Source organism: Thunnus thynnus, chromosome 16 (genome assembly GCF_963924715.1).
Source record: "Thunnus thynnus chromosome 16, fThuThy2.1, whole genome shotgun sequence".
In the NCBI taxonomy this organism is placed as follows: domain Eukaryota; kingdom Metazoa; phylum Chordata; class Actinopteri; order Scombriformes; family Scombridae; genus Thunnus; species Thunnus thynnus.
The window spans coordinates 8,774,553-8,797,398 of record NC_089532.1 but is presented as its reverse complement, the minus strand read 5'-3'; the positions used below and the strand labels follow the sequence as shown (position 1 = coordinate 8,797,398).

The window sequence follows — 22,846 nt, the reverse complement described above, 5'->3', positions numbered from 1 at the left end:
GTTTCTAAGCTACTTTTTCCTTTAATTTAATTTAATTAAGATACTTTTGATTTGCGTCTTAAATTTAATAAATGTTTCTTTAAAATACTTTTAGAAATAACCCAGAGACATATATGAAGAAACGCCTGAGAATAGATTTCCCCTCATGTGTTCTGCTCTCCTTCTTTATGTTTTTATGTAATAGTTTTTATGACTTTTAATATAATATCTGTTATAATATGATGTAAACTATATCTTTAGCACTATCTTATAATTAAAGTTCTTCTTAGCTTTTTCAATATATACAGACATAATGAAACACACAACCAGATACATTACAGTTACAGTAAATCAATGAAAAATAAGTAACAGAACAAACTGAAGAAAACAAAACAAAATAAATCTTGGCAAACAAAATTAGCAACAACAACAACGACAAAAATTGTGGGAATACTAACTTCCTGTTAGTCTCCTTCCTTCATATACATCAGAAAATTAGATCAAACTTCATAAAACTTTCCTTGGCAATGATTAGTCCTTGCACTTAGAGATTTTCACATTATTTTGAACGTTTTACCCTTATATTACCGTAAGTTATAACCTGACACTGTATATTAATCTTTAGTTTTTTGCAGTACCGGTTATTAGCCACACGGTGGCAGCAAAGCACGGTCTTTTAATGTCTGCGGCGCCGGACTGCAGGTGCATCATATCTGTCACTGTCAAACACGACGCAGCAGCACTAATTCATGTGAAGTTTGACCAGTTCCTTCACAGTTTTTATCAGGACTCTAAACACCTTCACATTTACCATAAAAATACTTTAGTTTACATGTTTTTTGGGGGTTTCCACCATCCTCAAATGCTTACATTGTTTCCTATATGCACTTTCAATATTGTCCCCTCAAATATGCCATTAATCGAAGTGTCATTTTCTGAGACATCCCTGATGACGTGCTCCAAGAGCTTCAAATCAGGGGCACTGCAGTGAGTGTGACCCGCTTTCAAGATGCAGTGATGAGGAGAAGAAGAAGGGGGCACCTCATGATCAGTGCAGAGAGAGAGAGGGAGAGAGAGAGAGAGAGAGAGAGAGAGACTCAGTCCCAGTGTTTTCACAGCAGAAGCTGGAGTCCAGTCTGGCTGCTACAGAAGAGACACAGACCCGCTATGTCCCGAAATGCCTGCTGCAGGTAGGTAAAGTCATGCCAGTGATTAGGCGTGGTGCTTTGCAGACACACAGACTTAAAACGGGAGCGTTTTCCTAAACCTGCTCGAGTATTCAGTCAGATCTGTCAATTAAGCTTCACCCTTTAATTGGGATGCATTTGCATGTAGGTGACGATGTTGGAAAATGTGTCCTATAAATGACACCGGTTGTGGAGCTGGAGTCAGCTGGCAGACCGTAAAAAAAATAGGATTCAGACACTTCGCAGTCTTCTGTGGGATTATCTTGAGGGGTAAAAGTTGAATAAACAGTCGCAGGATGAAATTGATCGTCTCGGAGAAACAGAATCAGCCGAGAGATCCACAAAAACAGCAGAGGCAGCTGTCCATGGTGCTGAAACCCAAAAGGTTTATCTATCATATACAAGCAACTTTTTATCCCAAAGATTCCCAAGAGAAAAAATCCAAAGATTCAAAATTTAGTGTCTGTAAAGCCTTGTTAGGCTTGATCACTGCTGATATTAATTGTTTTAATTGCATCTTGTAGGTCTTTAGTCACTTTACAGCAAGATCACTGCTATATTTTTGCTTTTTTGCATGTTTTATGTACTGTGAGTCGATTTTCACACTGTTTTTGCATGTTACGTGATAGAAAAGATAGGAGATATTCTATGTTTTAAACATTTAAGTGAGTTATGATGTAATTGATTCAATGAAACAACAGTTACATAGGTAAAAAAAAAAAAAAAGGAATGGTGCACATGTGATAAACAGGGATTAATGCTCCATGTCTCCCATACAGAGTGACGACAGAGAAGGAGAAGCAGCTGAGTTAACTGCCATTTCACCCAAAAGAGGATTGATGGACCTCCATTATGGCCAAGTGGACATGATTCTACATTCAGCACCTGTGGCACAATGTCGAATATGATCTATCTGACTGCAATAAGCGTTTTGTACTTGCCTGTTTTACTGTTTGAGGCTTTCGTTTTGTCCAAAGGCAAGTATGAGAGGTCAGTTGTGCCGAGCTCTGCCTCTCGCCTGGTGGCCAGGATGGACGGGGATATTATAATCGGGGCCCTCTTCTCTGTTCACCACCAGCCTTCGGCTGAGAAGGTGGCAGATAGGAAATGCGGGGAGATCCGCGAGCAGTATGGCATCCAAAGAGTGGAGGCCATGTTCTACACTTTGGATCAGATTAACTCGGACCCAAACCTGTTACCCAACATCACCCTGGGCTGTGAGATCAGGGACTCCTGCTGGCATTCCTCTGTGGCTCTGGAGCAGAGCATCGAGTTCATACGAGACTCTCTCATTTCCATCCGGGATGACATGGACGGCGCCAGGTGGTGCATCGAAGGGGTACCTTCCAGTCAGCCGCCACCAACCAAGAAGCCCATCGCAGGGGTCATCGGGCCTGGCTCAAGCTCAGTTGCGATTCAAGTCCAAAACCTTCTGCAGCTGTTCAACATCCCACAGATTGCCTACTCTGCAACCAGTATTGACCTTAGTGACAAGACGTTATTCAAGTACTTCCTCAGAGTTGTGCCTTCAGACACTCTTCAAGCCAGGGCGCTTTTGGACATTGTCAAACGATACAACTGGACCTATGTGTCTGCAGTGCACACAGAGGGTAAGACACCTTTCCCTTAATAAATTAACAGCCCTCTCTTCTTTGCACGACAGGAGCAGGAGGGTGAACAGGAAATTATAGACAAGAAGACACCGGAAAGAAGGTCCACATTGTGGCACAGATACACAGAGGCTGTTAGCCATCTCTTAGCACTATCTGATTGAATCAATGTTGTTTTATTCTGCTGCAGTATTGTAACTGATGTTTATCTTGTGCATTATGTAGACTGCTGTTCTAACAGCATGTGGCTGCAGACAGTATTGTGTTTTGTAAAACCTATTCACATGATATGAATATAAATAGAGGGTTAGTTGAGAGGAGGAAAGAGGAAATCGTGTTCTCCACACTGACGCAAACGGACGAGAAACTCTTTTGTGAGGTCTGGTATTCCATTCTGTTCATTTTATGCATCAATACCATGAAGACACACATTACTTACTAATTTATACACTAAATACCTTCCTACATACATTCTTTTCTTTTTTCCTTTTCCTTAAATCTGCCTCAGTAAAGTAAGAATTCTTTGTCTGTTTCTCCTGCAGGTATTAGCAGCTGTTGCAACCAGCGTTTGACCTGCATAAAAAGCTCTTGTTCTATTTTGTATTTAATTATCACTGCAGGCTTATACTGCAGCTTTGCCATAAAAGATCATTTTCCCCACAAATCCATCAGTCTGTTATACAAAAACCATCCTTTTGCATTACATTTCAGTGCATGGTAACAAATAACAGGTAACAGATGATATACTGACATCTGCATTTCTTTTATAAGCATATAAATTACGATTCAAAAGTAATTAAGATTCCACCCACACCATGAGAAAGAGTAAAATGTGATATGCATACCTGAAATACCCATAAAGCAAGTGTTGCAAATCTTTCATCTGTTTCTTACTGAGGGGGTGTGAGGTTGTGATAAGCTGATAAAAATCCAATCAAATCCTGGCAAACATTCTTTGTTTACTGCAATAATATAAATAGGTGCTGTAGGTATTGGATTAATATTAAAGAAGCAGATAGATGTTAATCTAAATACTAAAGCTTTGACTAAAGACTTTGTTGTTGGGTTTATCAGTGATCCTGTATTCCATACTGCAGCTGATTGGCTGTCTGGACAGGCAACCTAAAACTGACAAGTGCTCCCCTCGTCCTCAGATACCGCTGTCGAGGTCACCTTAACCCTGTTTGCTCCAGTTGTGCCGCTCTTGATTCCATAAAAAGACGTCTTGAGAAGTAATGGGACACTTAAATACAGAAGGAAGAGGCATGTGCGCTCAGCAAACCTTCCCTGAAGAATTTCAGTTTAAAAAAAGATCATTCGACATTTAAACGATCTGGAATATTGAATGTAGAAAACTTGAAAACCCACTGATTCTTTTTTTTTTCCTGTGAATGAAGCTAACAGTTCCTCTTGTCTCTTTCAGGTAACTATGGGGAGAGTGGGATGGAGGTGTTCAAAGAGCTCGCCTCGCAGGAAGGCCTCTGCCTTTCCCATTCTGACAAGATCTACAGCAACGCCGGGGAGAAGCACTTCGACAGGCTGCTGCGGAAGCTGCGTGAGCGTCTGCCTAAAGCCAGAGTTGTTGTTTGCTTCTGTGAAGGCATGACAGTCCGAGGGCTGCTCATGGCCATGAGACGGCTCGGGGTAGCCGGAGAGTTCCTCCTAATTGGCAGGTTTGTTAGAGAACGTTTTCCCACGGGGCTTTCAGCTTTGTCTGTCATGTTTTTTTGGGAGGGTTGAAAAGTACACAAGTTTTCAAACAAGATTTTTTTTTCTCCTAGAATGATGAAAATAACTTTTTCTCTCGGTGGGGTTTCTTTACAGTGAGTTTGTGAAACTTATGAAATGTAAAGTTTGATCAAAAACAGAAAAAAAGGCTCAAAATTAGTCAGATTTGTCAGCTGTTTGTGCTACATGAATTGAGTACATTTGTGATGATAATGAAGGTAATTGTAGTACAAAACAGTTGCACTGCAAGATCCATTTAGTTGCAGTTCTGGAGCTTTCGATCATATCACACAATCTTAGTAGATGGAGTTTGCCCATTTGTTATGGGAATTTTAGTTGTTCAAATTTAAAATTTTATGAGCACTTTAAGGACTTTTTGTCCATGTTGTCTTAAAGGTTGTGACTTAAAATTCATATTTGACCTTGAAAAGAACAATTGACAATATAATTTCACCACAGGGTCCATTTAGTAGCTTTTCTTAGAGATGGAGCTTGCCCAGTTGTTAAAGGGACTGTCAATGTTCAAATTTTTATTTTTTGTTTAACCATTTTTTGTCCATGTTGGCCTTAAAGTTGAAACTGAAAATTCATACCTGACCTTGAAAACAGCATTTGACAAAACAATCTCAATGCAAGGTCCATTTAGTAGCAGTTCTGGAGCTTTAGATCATAACACATGATCTTAGTAGATGGAGTTTGCCCAGCTCTTATGGGAATTGTACACGTTAAAATGTTCATTTTCCTGAGCAATTTAAGCACTTTTTGTATAACTTTTTGTTTTCTCATATTCATTATTTTCCAGAAGTATTGCATTTTTATTGCAATTCTGTGAGGAAAACACAGATGTTGAATTCCATGTTATAGCATTCAGCTGCACACAGGATGGTATACACAAAGTTCATATGGAACCGAAATACTCTTTTTTCCTACTGGGAGTAGAGTTCCTCTGAAAGCAGAAGATGCTTTGAGTCAGCTCAGTAATGAATAATGCATCCATGCAGCGAGCTCTCCCTCTCCCTGTCAGATCACAGGCAGGATGGGCTAATATGGGACAGCACCTCCAGCATAAGCTGGGGAGTGTGGTGTAGTGAACATCAAAGCTCATATCAGCACTTACACCAGACATTCCATCTTTGTGGAGTCTCAGCTCACCTCAAGTCCTGTTAGGAATAGTTGCAGCACCTGAAACGAGGCTACGATAAAAAGCTCGCTATGGTTAATTTACTGAGAGTGGTTCATTAACGTGTGGCTGTGTTATTCACAAAGGCAGATGAGAAATAGAGTCGGAACCCCGTCCTCCAAACCAAATGATGAAACGCATGTATGAAAAAATGGAGCGTTTTATAGCCTAAACTCGCTCTCACCCCTTCCACTTGAATTTGCACTGCTGCTAAAGTCTCCACGGATGATAAGGAGGGCGTGAGTTTAGAGTAGAGTAGAGGGATTGTGTGTGTGTGTTTTTTTTTCTGGGTCAAGGAGACTACTGAAAAAGGAAAATGTTTTTTAGAGCAATGCAGCAAACGAACACATGCAGGTCCGTGCAATGGGCCAATCGAAATGCCTGAGGTGCTGGTCATCAGCCATCCATCCTCTGCTGTGTGGAGGATGAAAGAAATGGCTGTTCTCACACCGCAGATCCCACACATCACAAACAACAGAGAACTCATTTGATCAAGTCTCAAGTGAATCTCGCATTACTTTGGAGATGAAAAAAGAATAAATCAGGTTTTTTAGCCTGTGCTTGACAAACATTTATCCTCAATTCTGACTTCAAATGTCTTTCCCCTGGATGAATTATTTCATAAAATCATAATTCAGATTTACATAACTACACTGCACTATACAACATCAATAACGCCCCCTTCTCCCAAATTAAATACTCCAAAAATATGGGATATAAATGTGTACAGTGCGTTTTGTGTGCTGACGTCAGAGCTGTAGGTTTTTGGCTCACCCAGTGTTGGACTGGGGGGAGTGTGATGCTGAGAAGCAGATGGCCAGGTACTGTTGATACTGTCACACTGGACAACCATTGTCAGTTCATTCTTGAAGTTCAAGCCAAGCCAAACGTGCTGTTGGCTTGGCTTTTAGCCTTCTCAAACCAAATGTGATGAGAAGGCTGGTACTGATAATTTTGTCCTGTTAATGAACGGTAGTTTGTGCAGTATTCAGTATCTTTAAATTATTCTGATTTCTATCGTTTTGCCCCAGCTTTATTGTTCTCTTCACAGGGTCGAAAGCTTTTAAGGCTGCATTTTTACCAATATTTTAACACTTAAACCCTCTACTGACTGTGGAGGGTTTCAGTAGTTAGTTAATGAGGTGATACTCACTACAGCTGCTCAACAGAAAGATGGTGAGACAAGTATGCCTTTAAAACACAAAATTATGTAAAATACAAAACGATTTAGACACAAGACTCTACAGCCATGCTAGCTGCTCTGTGAGACTGTACTTATGAACAGCAATGCTTTGAGGCAAATGCTAAAGTTAACATGCTCACAGTGACAATGCTAACATGCTGGTGTTTAGCAGGTATAATGTTTACCATGTTCATGATTTTACTTTAGTATGCTAGCATGAGGTTGATGGGGAATGTCAATAGTTTTGCAGGTGTTTGGTCATAAACAAAAGTATGGACAAATTAAAACCTGAGGGTGGAGCTAGATGAAAAGTTGGGGGTCACCAAACATTATTCAAATTCATCTTTTGATAACCATGAATGTCTCGCTCAAATTACATGGCAATCAATCTGACAGTTGATGAGACATTTTACGCAAAACTACAAATGTGAATCTTGTGGTATTAGAGGAAACATCAGGGGATCACCAAAGTGTCGTAACCCGGCTCCTAGACCATGACAAATACACGAATAGACACAACAGATGGCGGTAAAATTAAAGGTATTCACTATAATAAAGTAAACAACTGAAGATTATTACTACAAATATGGAGTGTGTCAGTCAGTAACATCAGTGATGTAAATGTGAATGCGTGGGCAGTGGGGTGTAAGGTGTTGTGAAGCAAAAACAAAACAAAAGTCAAACAAAAAGCACAAAGAGAGAGAGCACAAACATCGCTGGTAGTTGACCTTTTATCCTCTGGGAGAAGTAAGCCCAGGTGCTCAGAATCTGGTTGGCAGGGGCTGTCACAAAAGTCATAAGGATTCATCCTCTGGGGACCATGTATGTCTGTTAAAAAATTTACTGGTGATTCATAAAATAGTTGTTGAGGTAATTCAGTCTGGACCGGAGTGGTCATTGCCATCCCATGCATGCCGCTAGCATGGCTAAAGAAGACAATGAACATGAATGTGTACAACTCACCAAAATCACTTTGAGAAAATGTATAGTGTGGGAAGAAAATAAAATCTCATTGCAGGTTTTACAGCGTGTTTTTGTGTTGCTGTTGTCAGGCTCACGTTGGGTTAAATTGTCAATCAGCAAAAATATATATTAGTATAACTGAACTGTCTTCTAAAGGTGTTTTGTGCCAATTTGTTTTAATTGTCACAGCTTATGAAAACATGAAAATCTTTTTAAAATTTGGTTGCTCCCACGTAGGAAAAAAATGTTTGTAATGTTTTATTAATGTGTAGTTGCATTCTAGGGAGCTGTTTTCAATGCCAAATCATCCTTGGAACGATGCTATTTCAGGCCGCTCCATATCCGTTTTTCTCCCTCCTTGCTTTCTCACTCGTGCAAGTACAGTATCACATGTAAATATCACAGATTTAATCCCACACTGCATAATGCTGCTTTAAAAATACTCAAGCTGCATTTGCAACTCAAATGAAGGCAGCTTGTTTTTTTTGTTTTTTTTTATGGATTATGATTCAAATTCAAATGTCAAACAAAATCTTTTTGTCTCACCCACCTGATCTTTTTATGAGAGGGTTAAATGTAGAATTGATTTTCAAATGGCCAAGCTTATAAACTATAAATACGAATTGTGACCAGCAAAGATACAAAATCACGTTTGAGAGTCTGAGTCTATGCGGAGGTTTGGAGCTCGTTTCTTTTTCCAGGGCAGATTGTACTGCTACAGCACTAATCTGTGAATTCTCACTGGACTTGCGATTGTGTCTGTGGACTTTTTTTTTTTTTTTTTTTTTTTTTTCTTTCTGCAAGTACATTGAGCACTCCACGCCCCTCAGCGGGAAGGCTGAAAGGGAAACAAAGTCAGGGAAACAAAAGGGAGAAGGGTTTTGCTGCAGGATTCAGTCTGTGGCTGGTTTGCATGTGGCTTCAAACACGACACCATCTCAGGCTTTTGGAGCTATAATAGAATCATAACAACAAGAATTTAACATTTTTCTTTTGCCAGACACTGACTATTCTTTTATTACATGTTATAAAATTCAGAAAATTGGTTAGCAGCAAAAAGATTTCATATTATTTGACTTCAAATAGCTGTTAGGGTTTAAATCTGAGCATAAATCTTGAATCTTGTTCTTTTCTATCTATTTGACTGCTTTTGAAAAGGCTTGTTAAAACCCAAATCTGACAGCCGTCTTAGTCCACATGTGAGCATGTAATCCTGCGTAACACCAGTTTGTGGCTTTAGTTAAGCACCTGGTTTTCTGGTGAACTTTGTTAAAAACCCAGAGGGTCATTTAAGAACACCTCCTTTCTGAAGGTATTTCCAGAATCCTCAAAAACTCTTACAACCATCAGGATGGAAAAACATTACGTCCACTGTGCAATAAAAAAGATTTTTAACCCTATTTCCAAGTTGCAACTCTTGGTTCCTGTATAAGTAGTCGGAAATTACATATGTCAAATATTAAATCATTGTTTTTGCATGAAAATACAGTATATAATAATAGAAAGGTAACACCGTAATAGAGAGATGGTAAATGTAAAAAATTTGGTTGATGTCATACAAATTGAGGTCATTTAGAGCTGCCACATATTTGAATTAGAAAAACAAAACCACAATTTGAGAAACAGGTTAGAAATGTTTGTTTCTGTGCAGCTGAATGAATATTTCTTTCATCCAGATCAAGAGCCCTTGAGGATTTTAGAAAGTGTTAAATGACCTTCTGGGTTTCTCAAAGGTCGTCTGGTATATATATGTATATATATATATATGTTTTCAGAAGAACATATGTTTAGCTCTGTGATTCAAATGTAATGTTAAAACAGGAAAGGCACAAACTGGGGCCAGTTCTGGTAATGATAATTGCAGTGTGCTCCTCTCCGCAGTGACGGCTGGGCAGATCGCGTTGAGGTGGTGGAGGGATACGAGCAGGAGGCTGTGGGCGGCATCACCGTGAAGCTGCAGTCTGAAGAGGTCTCCTCCTTCGACGACTACTTCCTGAAGCTCAGACTCAACACCAACACTCGCAATCCGTGGTTCCCCGAGTTCTGGCAGTACCGGTTTCAGTGCCGCCTTCCCGGACACCCACAAGAGAACTTGAATTATGCGAGAAACTGCTCAGGTAGATAAACAACTCATCAGGCTGCGATTATGATGTGTCCTGCAGTTTTTTTTTCTGGTTTACACTGTACGCCAGCGTGCACATCAGCTTGTGTTTCTCCATAGCTCTGATGTGTTCAATGCCCAGAGGATGATGCCGAAAGGCCCCGTAAACTGGAACACATTCTTTAATTATGAATAAGACTGCCAGAGGGTAGAATTCTCTCTAAGTCAATCCAATAACACATATTTTTTCATATTGTTCATTTCCGTGACACTTGGCTTTACAGAGGATGATGATCTAGGTAAATTAAATCCTTTTCATTTACAAAGGAACAAAGTAAATGCATTATCTTAAGTTCTTGGTTTCTAGAAACAATGCTCAGCAAGCATGTTTCCCAAAACATATTTTCACATACTGCTCATACATATTTATTTAAATATATTTATATATTTACGTTGTCAGTCTTAAATTATGAAGTTGATGAGGTTATGGCTACTATTCCCTCAACTTCCTGTATTACAAGAAATAGTTAACATTTATCTGAATAAAATGTATTGATAAACGTAAATATAAAATGATGCATGCAGCAAAAATCAAAACCATGTTTATACGTTTCAGTTGACAGCTCTCAGGATTCTTCAAGTGAATTTGTTTTTGCTGTTGCACTTCCCCTCCTGCAATTATTTTAATCTTATTTCCTTTGCAGTATTTGTAAGAATAGAGCCTCTATTTCTTTGTTATGCTCATACCTCATTCATTCCTACAAAAATACCATATTTTATATGCAGTTATTATTAGTATTATTAGTATTATTAGTAAGTGGAGATAGTTATTGTTTGCTGTCCTGTCACTTCTATTGTTTTTTTATTATTATTTTTTATTTTTATTTTTTGTGTAGAACTCCAAGACGGTGAGTGAATTCCTCTGAATGGAACCATAATGCTCCTCACTTTTGGCAATATACATAGAGGTTGACTGATATTAAGTTATCACATGTGGGGATAATTTAAGTGGTCCATTGATGTTCTTAATAACATGAAATTTTCATGAAATTAATCTCAGTTGACCTCTAATATATGAAGCTATTGGGATGTTTTTATTTGTTTTTTGTGTAATACTGAAGTGAGAGCCCAACAATTTGATCTTATCTGCTCTCACACCCTTTCTGGCCTTAAGACAGTCATATAAAACAGCCCAATAACATCTGAATGAGTTGGCAACTGGCTGACCTGGCTTAAGTTGCATGTAGCCACAGAAATAGTGAAGCCACATTGCAATAGATAACACATTTTTAGAATCATTTTTATTAATTTTGCTGTATAGTTTTATGCATATTTTGGTCAGAGAGGGTTCAGTTGTCATGCAGCCGACTAATCCCAACGTGCAGCAGTAGGACCTCTGCTTGCATGCTGACATGCTGACATCATTGCATCACGACTGAAGCTACACAGCTCAGTGAGTGAGTGAGGTGAGCGTCAGCGCCAAGGAGCTGTTAAACTAGGTCATCACCAGCAGTTGCCGTCGGACGCTCACCCAGCTGCTACCCGACTGAATTTACTGTTTATGTGTTTGTTTGCGCTGGCAGTCATTATCCCAGCAGTCCTTTTTTAACGATCATTACTTGATTTAACACAACTGGGGAAAAAAAAAAACCTCACCAGCAGTGGATGATGCTCGTAAAGCTTGTCAGCCCCGTATGTCATAAAGTTTGATGTTGTTTGGTGCGGTGGGTGAAACCAGTCTTACACACAGTTCAGGAAAAAACGGATGTATGTAACAACTGACAGTGTGACAGACAAACTTCATCACTAGAAAGCACTTACATGGTAAATATAGAGCAAGGCTGTAGATCCTTTTCAGTCTATTTCAATGAATAATAAAATTGTTTAGATTTTTAAAAATGTGGATCTGGATCTACATCAAAATACACATTCTGATAGATAATTAGGTAACACTGTACTTTAACTCTTCCTACATGTATTTATCATTCATAATCCGTATATAAACTGTTAATAAATGGTTTATAACAAACTATAATGCAGTTATAAGCAGATATAAGTGGGCTTCTGTGGGTACCCATAAGTGGATGCTGGTGTATAAACAGATAATGAATAACAATATAGTTAAACACAGTTGTAATAATATAAAATATTATGTCTTCATATGAGAAATTATAATTATTGACAACTACTGTACACAATTAAACACTTAAAATATCCTTATCTGCTTATAACCACATCATAGTGTGTTATAAATTGTTACCAACAATTATATCAACATGTATTTGATGTTTTTCATTCAGATAAGTGCAGTAGTTCATGAGAAAATAGGGAAAGTGTTCAAAACTCCATATTTTGTAGTAGAAATTCTTAAAATATTCCTTCAAAAGCACCTAAAACTTATAATCTGTTATTGGATCATGGTTAAACTTTCTACCAAACGTCAGTTAAATGTGTGATAGAGGATATCCTGCTAACTAACAAACAGCCTGAATATTTTTATCTCTTTGGAAGTGGTAATAACTTGTAAAGGTAATTAAGTGTCTATTAAAGATTATCAGATTTTCTGGCAAACATACAGTAAATAACTATTTAAGTATAACATTAAATATCAATAAGGAGTGTACAATGACATATTTGTAACTATTAGTGTAACAGTAACATAATGCTTCATAATGCAAACAGTGGAGTTTTATTTGATTATATTCTGGGTTCATATTACAATATCACTGCATTATCATTAAAATACAATAAAACCTTTAGAAAGTCATAACTGCCACTTAATGTTATACTATATTTTTTCTCTTCCAGGGGAAAATTCTGTAAGATTTTAACAAACTGTGTCACTTCCCATCAGTTATTACATTATCAGCTACATTACACTCCACTTCCTTTGCATAAAATATTAAACAGGGATTTTGGAACAGATTCAGGTAACAGATGACAGATGGTGAAGGGAGAGACAGCAGTGTATCATTTTAAGTGTATAATTTCCAGTCATATTCACAATGATAGACTGGTAAAGAATTCCTTCACATTACCATAGTCAATATGCAAGCTTCTATACCAGTTAAATCCTTTCGTTAAACACCCAGACTTTGCTCTAAATGTACAATCATAGTGAGAGCTGTGTTGCCTTTGGAATTGCAGTGATGATTTTAGGGGCTCACATATGGAGGAAATGTACAAATATTAGTGCAGGATTATTTTTGTTGGGGGTAAAAAATGATTTAGATAGCTGATCCCTTGCTACCAATCACTGAGTTTACAAAAGCTATGTGTTCACCGAGGGATGGTTTGAAAAAAAGGTGTCATCTTCAACTTGAGGAATCGCCAAATATACACACTTGTTCCCCTGTTTTACCTGTGTGAAACAAATGCATGGTGTCGCTCTTTGTAATAACACTAAACTGACATCTTACTTTAACACAGCAACTAAAAAAAAAAAATTAAAAAAAACTTGCATAGTCTGCTTCTAGCTTGCATTACACTGAACTGATAGGGTGTGTTTGATCATCGCATGCTGTTTGTATCAAAATATTAATCATTGTGTCTCATTCACTCATTTGTTTTCTGTCTAAAGGAAAAAACAATATGAACAGAAGACAGAATCAGAATAGTCGCTTTGTTATCCTGCATGAGAAGACACATTTTCAGCGGCGCACTGTTTTAGACCAACTCTAATTGAATCCTGACTCATGAATGCAGAAATGGATAGTCTTGCCATGGTAACAAGTTTTCTTTGAAGCCATTTTCTGAGCCTTCCAGTTCTATTAAAGCAGTCTCCCACAGAGGCAAAGAGGCGTGTAGCTTGCTGCCTGTACTCAGAGAATAATTATAAAAAAAAAAAATGCATCTGTGAGCACCCTATCACTCCTTTGTAATATGTTACATCACGCTAGAGACACCTGTACTGTACACCTGAAATTTTAAATGATTTTTTACTGCATAACACATAACATGCTACCGCTTGCAGCAATGACGCACCTCCTGTAAGACTTTTCCTCCATAAGTTTCGTCCTGGAGATGAATCCTTACTATTACTCTCATGTGTGGGCAGGTTATGAAAGTCTGGAGGACAACTATGTTCAAGACAGCAAGATGGGCTTCGTCATCAACGCCATTTACGCCATGGCCCACGGGCTGCATGACATGCACACTCACCTCTGCCCCGGCCATGTTGGGCTCTGTGACGCCATGAAGCCTGTTGACGGCAGCCATTTGCTGGACTTCCTTCTCAAGACGACCTTCGCAGGTGTTTCTGGGAAGGACATATGGTTCGACGAGAACGGGGACTCACCTGGGAGGTAAACACACTTACCTTACATGCTTTTTTTTTTGAGTATGTTTAGCTTATAGTCGTTTTCACTGTAGCCACAGTAATTAAAGCAGCATTAGGTGGTCTATAACTGTTATATATTGGGAGCAGCAGCCGCACAGATCAAACTTTATCTCCTCCTCACCAAGTGAAGCCGGCAATGAACAAAAACAAATTCACAGTTCACAATAGACAACTAAGCCAGTTTTGTAAAGCAGTTTTTATATAATACGTAGTTTTTGTAAAAGTTTATTTTTTAATTTAATCACCTACCTACCTGTTTTTTTTTCTAATTACTTGCCTGATCTGAAATGCAATCAGAGTCATGCTGTGAGTCTTTTCAATCAAATAATAGAGCTCAGTGGATATATGCAGGTGGTCCCTAATACAAAAAAACTCAATCAAGTGATAAAGCAAAGAAAACATAACAAGGGCAGATTTAAAAAAACACACAAAAAATAATTACAATAGCAAAGGGGGTAAAGAAAAAAGAAAAAAAAAGGTTATTTGGTGCTTTCAATTAGACGTTTTTTCATGTGTTTTGAAGACATAGAACAAATTAAATGACTTTATATTTGATTTCAAACTGTTCCAGACAGAGAGACTTCTGTGTTTAATGGTATATTGATCGCAAGAAATATGACAGTCTCTTTGAAGACCTGGTAGAAGATGTATGAAGATCTGTTGTTGTTTCAGGAAACAAGTGCACTAAACAGAACAAAATAAGTTTAAACCAATATGTTCATTTTAGAAAATCTGTTTCGTTGCAAGAACTGATAAAAACTAAAAACAATGAGCCAAATATTCTTTCAAGGGCAGGTGATGTTGAATTTGCATCTCAGGAGACACTGAGACTCCTCAGTGTGTACATAACACACAGGCTTAATTTAGAGAGCAATTAGGGCTTTCATTGTTAATGTCTGTTCACTATAAATATTGTTTTCAATTAGATGATTACAAAGGTTACGTTCAGTCAGTCATATCAGGCGCATTTTAATGTCCAGAGCTGTAACATGACAAAAACTGTCTGGCTGATTATATGATACAAACACTGAGAACGCCTAGAGATTAACTCAAAGTAAAAAAAAAAAAGTGGCTATACCATACATAGTAAAGTAGTAGTAATAGTTATAGTAATAGATAAAATATCTGTTTTGTTAATTGCACTTCTGAAAATTTTCATCAGTTAGTTGCATCGACGTGGTTGAGGTGGGAGTGTCTTGAAATTCCAGTGAGGAGTTTTTATTACAAACCAAAGAGTAAGTAAACTAAAAGGTAGAAATATCAGCACCTGGAAAAGTAATCCCTAAATCATTAGTTTTGATTAAGAGCCTGACAGCCACCCACACTGATAAATTATACTTTTGTGCTGAGTGGCAGTAAAATCCTTATTATCTTAAGAATTATTAAGAATTGATTCAGTGATGGTCAAACCTTGTTTAGTTATAGCTTCCTCTCTAACTCATAGCTTTCTATCCACTATCAGGTATGAGATTATGAACTTCCAGCGTGTGGAGCCTGGTGTTTATGACTACATCAACATCGGCTCCTGGCATGAGGGCATTCTCAGTATCGACGATGACATGATGCAGATGAACCGCAGCAACATGGTCCGCTCTGTGTGCAGTGAGCCCTGCTCCAAAGGAGAGATCAAGGTTGGGGACAAATCCTTTACTGCTGACAAATCCTTATCCTGCTCAGGACATATTTGAACGTCTGTGTTGTAGCTTTGTAATTCAGTCTGTGCATTGCAATTACTGTACTGGCATGAAGTACTTAAATGTGAAACATTTGTACATATTAGGACTTCACAGTTATTGTTACTTTTGGGGTTTCCAGGTTGTGAAATATCACATAGGCTGGTGTTTATCCTTTCTACTTAGTAATAATGCAGTTATAAATATAGGAAATCCTTTAATAAATGCTCATTGATTTATTCAATAAAGAGTTTTAATCATCAAGCCTGCAGTTGTAAGTATTGATAAGATGTTAATTAATGGATTTTGGTCTAACCAGTCCAAGGGAGGTTGTTCCTTGTAATGGCTTATAACTGATCTGTAAAGCATTAGTAAACAATTAATGAACCATTAATCAAGCCTTTAGTTACCACCTATCATCCTTTCATAGACTGGAAAGTGGTATCAGTATTTCTATTAATATAATCTGTTAATATAACATATATGTTACCCACATTGCTTTTATATTTCTTTTTACAAAAGTAAAAATCTTGCCTAAAGGCACCTTGTAGTGAGACATGATGCTACATTGTTATATCTTTACCCTTTTTATTTATTGCCCCTTTCCATCTTTAGTTATACTGTCCTACAAACAAATACTAAAATATTTACAGAGCTTGGCCTCCCCTTTTACGTGGACACAAACTGGTACTTAGAATAGAGATACTCGTTGGGGGGTATTTTTACATTTTTTTATGTTATTTTTGTCGACCAGGTGATCAGGAAGGGAGAGGTGAGCTGCTGCTGGATCTGCACTGCCTGCAAAGACAATGAGTATGTCCAGGATGAGTTCACATGTAAGGCCTGTGAGCTGGGCTGGTGGCCTGATGAAGAACTAGAAGGTAAACTTATCCTCTTTTACTCTTCATTTAGCTATATGTCTCATTTCTCAACATTTTTTAAACTGCGCCAGTGCTGACAAATGACTTACTGTAGCTGGTTTTCTTTTAAAAGAATAGTTCAATATTTTGGGAAATACAATTATTCCCATTCTTACCAAGATTTAGATGAGAACATCAATACTACTCTCATATTTGTAATTTCTCATATCGATGGCCAAAGCACAAAACCTCCTATCTGCAGAATTTCCTGATTGGCAGATTTCACTTTGGATGATGAGAACACGGAAGGCTGCTCATATTCAGTCTGTCTGCAAGATAATCCCGCCCTTCATTGTGACAGAAAAGTCACACAACAAAACAAAAACACAACGCAGAGTCCCTGGGTGTGAAGAGAGGCTACAGCACGAGTGGGTTACACAATCACTGAACATTCATTTCCAGTGGACCAGGAAGCAAATACACTGATTTTAAGGAATTTCCCACTTAAGGAATTTTGATCCTAGTATACTACAATGTAGTAACTATTACATTTACAACATCTTTTTACCTGAAAACAAACTTAATTTTATTTTTAATTTGATTTTAATTATTAACTTTTTTTTTTTGGTTTTTTTTGTAAAACCTCTTCCAACTTGCACCAAGTGCAAAAGCTCCTATCTGCACTTTGCGAGGCATTTATATCTAGTCGGTATTGTTAACTCATAATATAATAATATAGTCCAAAAACTGTATTATGTATTGGGTATCCTTAACAAATAGCATTCTGCAAGAAAATAAGTTTTAGTTTTCTCAAAAAAGTGCATTTTTCAGATAGGAGGTTTTGCTCTTCAGCCATCGTTATAAGGCGACAGCTAGCTAGCTTAGCTTAGCCGGGAAACAAGAAGAAACAGCAAGCTTGGTTCTTTCTGAAGGTGAAAAAGTTGACCTACAAGCACCTCTGAAGCTCATTAATTTACATGTCATACCTGATTTGTTTTATCTGTACAAAACCAAAGTGTAAAAATAATAATTTGTGGTTTTACAGGAAGTTATGGGCCAGACTATTTCTTTGCTGGGAGCAGTGACTCCCTGAGGGTGACAACAAACCTTCAGGGATCCTATGCAAAGCCACACGTTTATGTAATCTGATTAGAACATGAGATTTTGCTGTTCTGCAATTTTTAAATTTTAATTTAATGGATTTGGGTTACTTCAGTGGCCACAGGCTGAGTTCCTGTTGCATGACTGATGCATTCAGAGACAACAGGAGACTCTTTTGTCTTACTAGAGGCTTTGTAGAAAGTTAAGTTCCTTACAGTTTTTACCCCCCTACCTGTGCTCTGTACATTTTGTCCTGTTAAGATTTTTGCAGTGCCATTTCATAAACCTGTTCTGTCCTATTTTCATTGCTTTCCCATGACACCTGAGAACCATTCATCATGTTCACCATTTTATCCGACAGCAGCCCTACTTCACTTACCACTCTTCTGGCCCACTTTCAAAGGCCTTCTGTGCTGTTCAAAGACAAGACACTTTCTTAATAGGATCATCCTGCCTCCACGGTGTTTCTTTTTTTTTTTACCATGAGACCTTTGGATACACAGAAACAAGAAAATGTGGAGTACAGGGCTGACATAAAAATTATTCTTGTGCACTTTTCTAGCCCCAACCCCCCTGCTATTATACAATTAATAGAGAGAACAGCATCAATCAGATATTCAAAGTGTGTTCTCAACATGACGCAGATGATGAGATCTTATTTGGATCCATGAAAAACGCAGTGATTTACTTTGTCCTGCTGTATTGGCCTCCTCCTCCGCTGGCTGCAGCCCAACCTGGCTGCGGCTGACTAGAAAGGGGGTTTATTTATAGTTGAGCTAAAAACCTACTTTGAGAGTTACTGTATTTTTTCAAGCTGAGATGTATGTGATTAATTTTAAATGTGTCCATACTATAAAACTTTTCATTTTACTCTCATGCAAAAAATATTTTTTTATTTTTATTTTTTTAGATAACCAAGAATCTAACCACGAAGCTGACGCTGAAATTATAAAAATGTCATACTTGCTTTCAGTATGTGGTGGCTTTGTATTTATTCTCATGTTTTTATACCTTTCAGGCTGTGAGCAAATCCCGCTGCGCTACCTGGAGTGGAGCAATCCAGAATCCATTATCCAGGTGGTTTTCTCCTGCGTGGGCATCTTGATCACATCGTTCGTTGCCTTCATCTTTGTCTTATACCGAGACACACCCGTGGTCAAATCCTCCAGCCGGGAGCTTTGCTACATCATCCTAGCAGGGATCTTTTTGGGCTATCTCTGCCCTTTCACCCTCATCGCCCGTCCCACAGTGGCCTCCTGCTACCTCCAGAGGCTGCTTGTCGGACTCTCAGCCGCCATGTGCTACTCCGCACTGGTAACCAAAACCAACCGCATTGCCCGCATCCTGGCAGGAAGCAAGAAGAAGATTTGCACCAGGAAACCAAGGTTCATGAGTGCATGGGCTCAGGTGGTCATCGCCTTCATCCTAATCAGTGTCCAGCTCTCACTAGAGGTTACTCTCATCATCATGGAGCCTCCTGAACCCATCAAATCCTACCCCAGCATCAGAGAAGTCTTCCTGATCTGCAACACCAGCAACGTCGGTGTTGTGGCCCCACTGGGCTACAACGGCTTGCTTATCATGAGCTGCACTTATTACGCTTTCAAGACCCGCAACGTCCCTGCGAATTTCAACGAAGCCAAATACATCGCCTTCACCATGTACACCACGTGTATAATCTGGCTGGCGTTTGTGCCAATCTACTTTGGGAGCAACTACAAGATCATCACTACGTCCTTCTCTGTGAGCCTCAGTGTGACTGTAGCCTTGGGCTGTATGTTCACACCAAAGATGTACATCATCCTTGCCAAACCAGAGCGAAACGTGCGCAGCGCATTCACCACCTCCGATGCTGTGCGTATGCACGTCGGCGACGGCAAAATCGCCTGCCGAAGCAACAGCCTGCTCAACATGTTCAAGAGGAAGAAGACCACTGGAAACGGCAGGTAGGTTCGTTAAGTGAGTCTGTGAGTCCTGCTCCTGAGGCACCTCAGGGATGCTGGTTTTACTGTAATTCCCTCTCAAAGGGAACCTGATGTCTTACTGTATTCACTTTTATAGGGACACCTGTTGTAAAGTGTGACGGATGTAGGTCAGTACTCAATTCACACAGCCATTTCAACCTTTAATCTGTTGGTAAAATTAAAACAAGCATCTCTGTGTGCTAAGGGATGGCAAGTGGGATCACAAATACAGACATACATTATTAGTGTTAAATTCTGAGATTTAGTGAAACATTCCACCGACAAATTTGACATTTTTACATGAACCAGAAATGCTGTTTCTGTCTCTACTTTTCTGGGTTCCTGTGAAGTAACAGTCGTCTTTATTTTGTTCATAGTTCTAATGGAAAGTCTGTGTCATGGTCTGAACCAGGTGCAAGACATCCTCCAAAAGGGGATCACATGTGGCACAGACTGTCAGTGCATGTGAAGAGACAGGAAGCAGGTTCCAATCAGATGGCTGTCATCAAACCCTTAACTAATACCTACCAAAACACAGCCCTGGAATTCTCAGACCTCAGCACTAAGACCTTGTATAATGTGGCTGAGGAGGACGAGAGCGATCCTGTCAGATACAACCCCCCTGTCACTCCCATCATGATGGCCCACGGGCAAATGCCTGCCTGTGGGCTTTTAAAGGACGTGGGCGAGGAGGTGGAGCTCTATACCCATGAACATCGGCAGGATAACAGCATCATCTCCCAACGTGTCATTATGGACCAGCTACAGCAGGAGGTGGTGGTGGGCAAATTCAACTGTGACATCCCTGAGCTGAATGATATGATTAGCATGCCTGAGGCCGTGAGCGGCGGCATGCCCGTGTACCACCAAGCCCACCTCATCCAGCAGGACCCGGTCCTGCCTCTGCACCTCGACCCGTTCGATGAGGAGCCCACCTCCCCCTTAGAGGAGGAGGAGGAGGAGGAGATGGAGAATGAGCAGTTCGGCCTTCTCCATGGCTACATGTACAACAACGCTCAGATTCATGACGAGGAGGACGTGGTGGAGGTGAAATTAGCGGTGGAGGATTCTCTGGCTCTGATGCCTCCCTCCCCTTTCCGAGATTGTGCTTGTCCTCCAGTGAGCCCCTTCCCTAACTCGCCCGTGTCCGAGTCGATTTTGTGCACTCCTCCAAATGTGACATATGCCTCTGTCATCCTCAGAGACTACAAACAAAGCTCCTCAACTCTGTGAGTGCACACGCTATATATGAATTGTACAATATTTTCAAGTTTATAATGACTTGTGCTATATATGACGAGTATATATGGAAAAAAAGTCATTCTGTGGTCTAATAAATCATTTTTCACTCTATAACTTGATAGCTTTTACGTGATAAGAGTGAGCAATGAAGCACCACATTTTAAAATTATTTTAGATGTTGTCTACAATAGTGAAAGAATTTGCCTATTACAAACATATATTTCTACACTAATAAGCTTTTAGGATAAAATAGACTCAGTACTTACAGTATTGGACAAACAGGTTGTCTATGTATGTACATTTATGAATTAATGTCATATAAATAGATTTATTTGATCAATATAGCTGATGTAACAAGCAGATGAGTTTGTTCATTTTAAGCAGGGCAACTTAATGGTGAATATAGTTTGTATGTAAAACAAAACAATTCAATTTGTCAACAGTATTTTTAAAAAAAGATGTGTATTATGTTACACATGTATGTTTTGTCTTCTATCAGGCAAAGAAAAAGATGGGAAAGTTTAAAGCAATAATGAAACATTTTAAGAAATATGCTTATTAGTTTTCTTGCTGAGAGTTTAATGAGAAGATTAATGCCACTCTTGTCTGTACTGTATATATGCAGTTGGAGCGAGATGATGGTTAGCTTAGTTTAGCATAAAGACTAGAAACCGGGGGAAACAGCTAGCCTTGCTCTCCCAAGCTAACAAATCACAACTTGTCATTTTAACACTTAAATTTTTGTATGGATTAAACAAACAAGACATAATGTGTTTATTTGTGAGCTTTACAGGTGTTGGGGCGTGAATTTTTGTCACCCAAGGACAGAGTCAGACTACCTGTTTCCCCCTGTTTCCAGTTTTTATGCTAAGCTAAGCTAACCGGCTGCTGGCTGTAGCTTCATATTTACTGATATGAGAATGGTATCTCATCTAATTCTTGGTAAGAAAGCAAAATAAAACATATTTCCCAAAATGTCAAACTATTCCTTTAAGCTGGGAGTGCAGAATAAAAATCTTGGGCGGAAAAAAAAGGTGAAATGCCAACATGATGTTGGGAAAAAAACAAACAAACACTTATTCGTGAATTTTTGATAGATGCAGCACTGCCAGGCAAGTGCACTGACTGTATCACGAATGTAGCAGAGGACAAGTTTAAGTGCCACGTTTTCCTTACCATCAAGATTTTCTTTTTTTCTTTTGTATATCTGTGTCATTTCTATGGTCTTGAAATGCAAGTTAAACTAGCTTCAAATTTGTATCTTTTATAATTAGACATCTGATTTCATAATTGTATAGATTATTGTATGAGATAAATGACATGCATATGTTTTGTGAATGTATGAATTGTGTATCATTTTTTGGTATTCAGGTGTTATCTACAGTATATGCATTACAGTATTAGAATGAATTCATTAGCTGTGTATGCTTTATTGTGTACCAATCAGTTTCCTAAATATTAAGACTTTAACAACCTATCAAAACCGTATAATGTGATGAAGTGCTACTGTTACCGTTAGTAATAGTCTGAATAAGCTATTAGCAGTCAGATATATACAGTACAGTATAAATTAAGTCTGCCATTTTAAACAAATATTTACTGTAGAGCATTTGAAGGACACTTGTTTGATTGGAGTAAATTAAATATTTTTTATTCTTTTGTCTCCTGTTTTTCATGATGAAACATTAGGTGGCTCTCATGTCTTGGTCTGCCTTACAGCAGTAATGATTTGAAAT

General features: G+C 38.7%; 1 protein-coding gene across 1 annotated transcript; it reads left to right on the top strand.

Annotated features, from left to right (window-relative positions):
* Window positions 1–1,883: 1,883 nt before the first annotated feature.
* On the top strand, window positions 1,884–22,739 carry grm1b (glutamate receptor, metabotropic 1b). Its single transcript, XM_067614726.1, has 8 exons — window positions 1,884–2,776; window positions 4,200–4,449; window positions 9,712–9,947; window positions 13,989–14,235; window positions 15,733–15,901; window positions 16,698–16,824; window positions 18,923–19,850; window positions 20,246–22,739. The coding sequence occupies exons 1-8, from the start codon at window positions 2,062–2,064 to the stop codon at window positions 21,099–21,101; spliced, it is 3,528 nt and encodes a 1,175-aa protein (XP_067470827.1). The 5' UTR covers window positions 1,884–2,061; the 3' UTR covers window positions 21,102–22,739.
* Window positions 22,740–22,846: the final 107 nt, after the last annotated feature.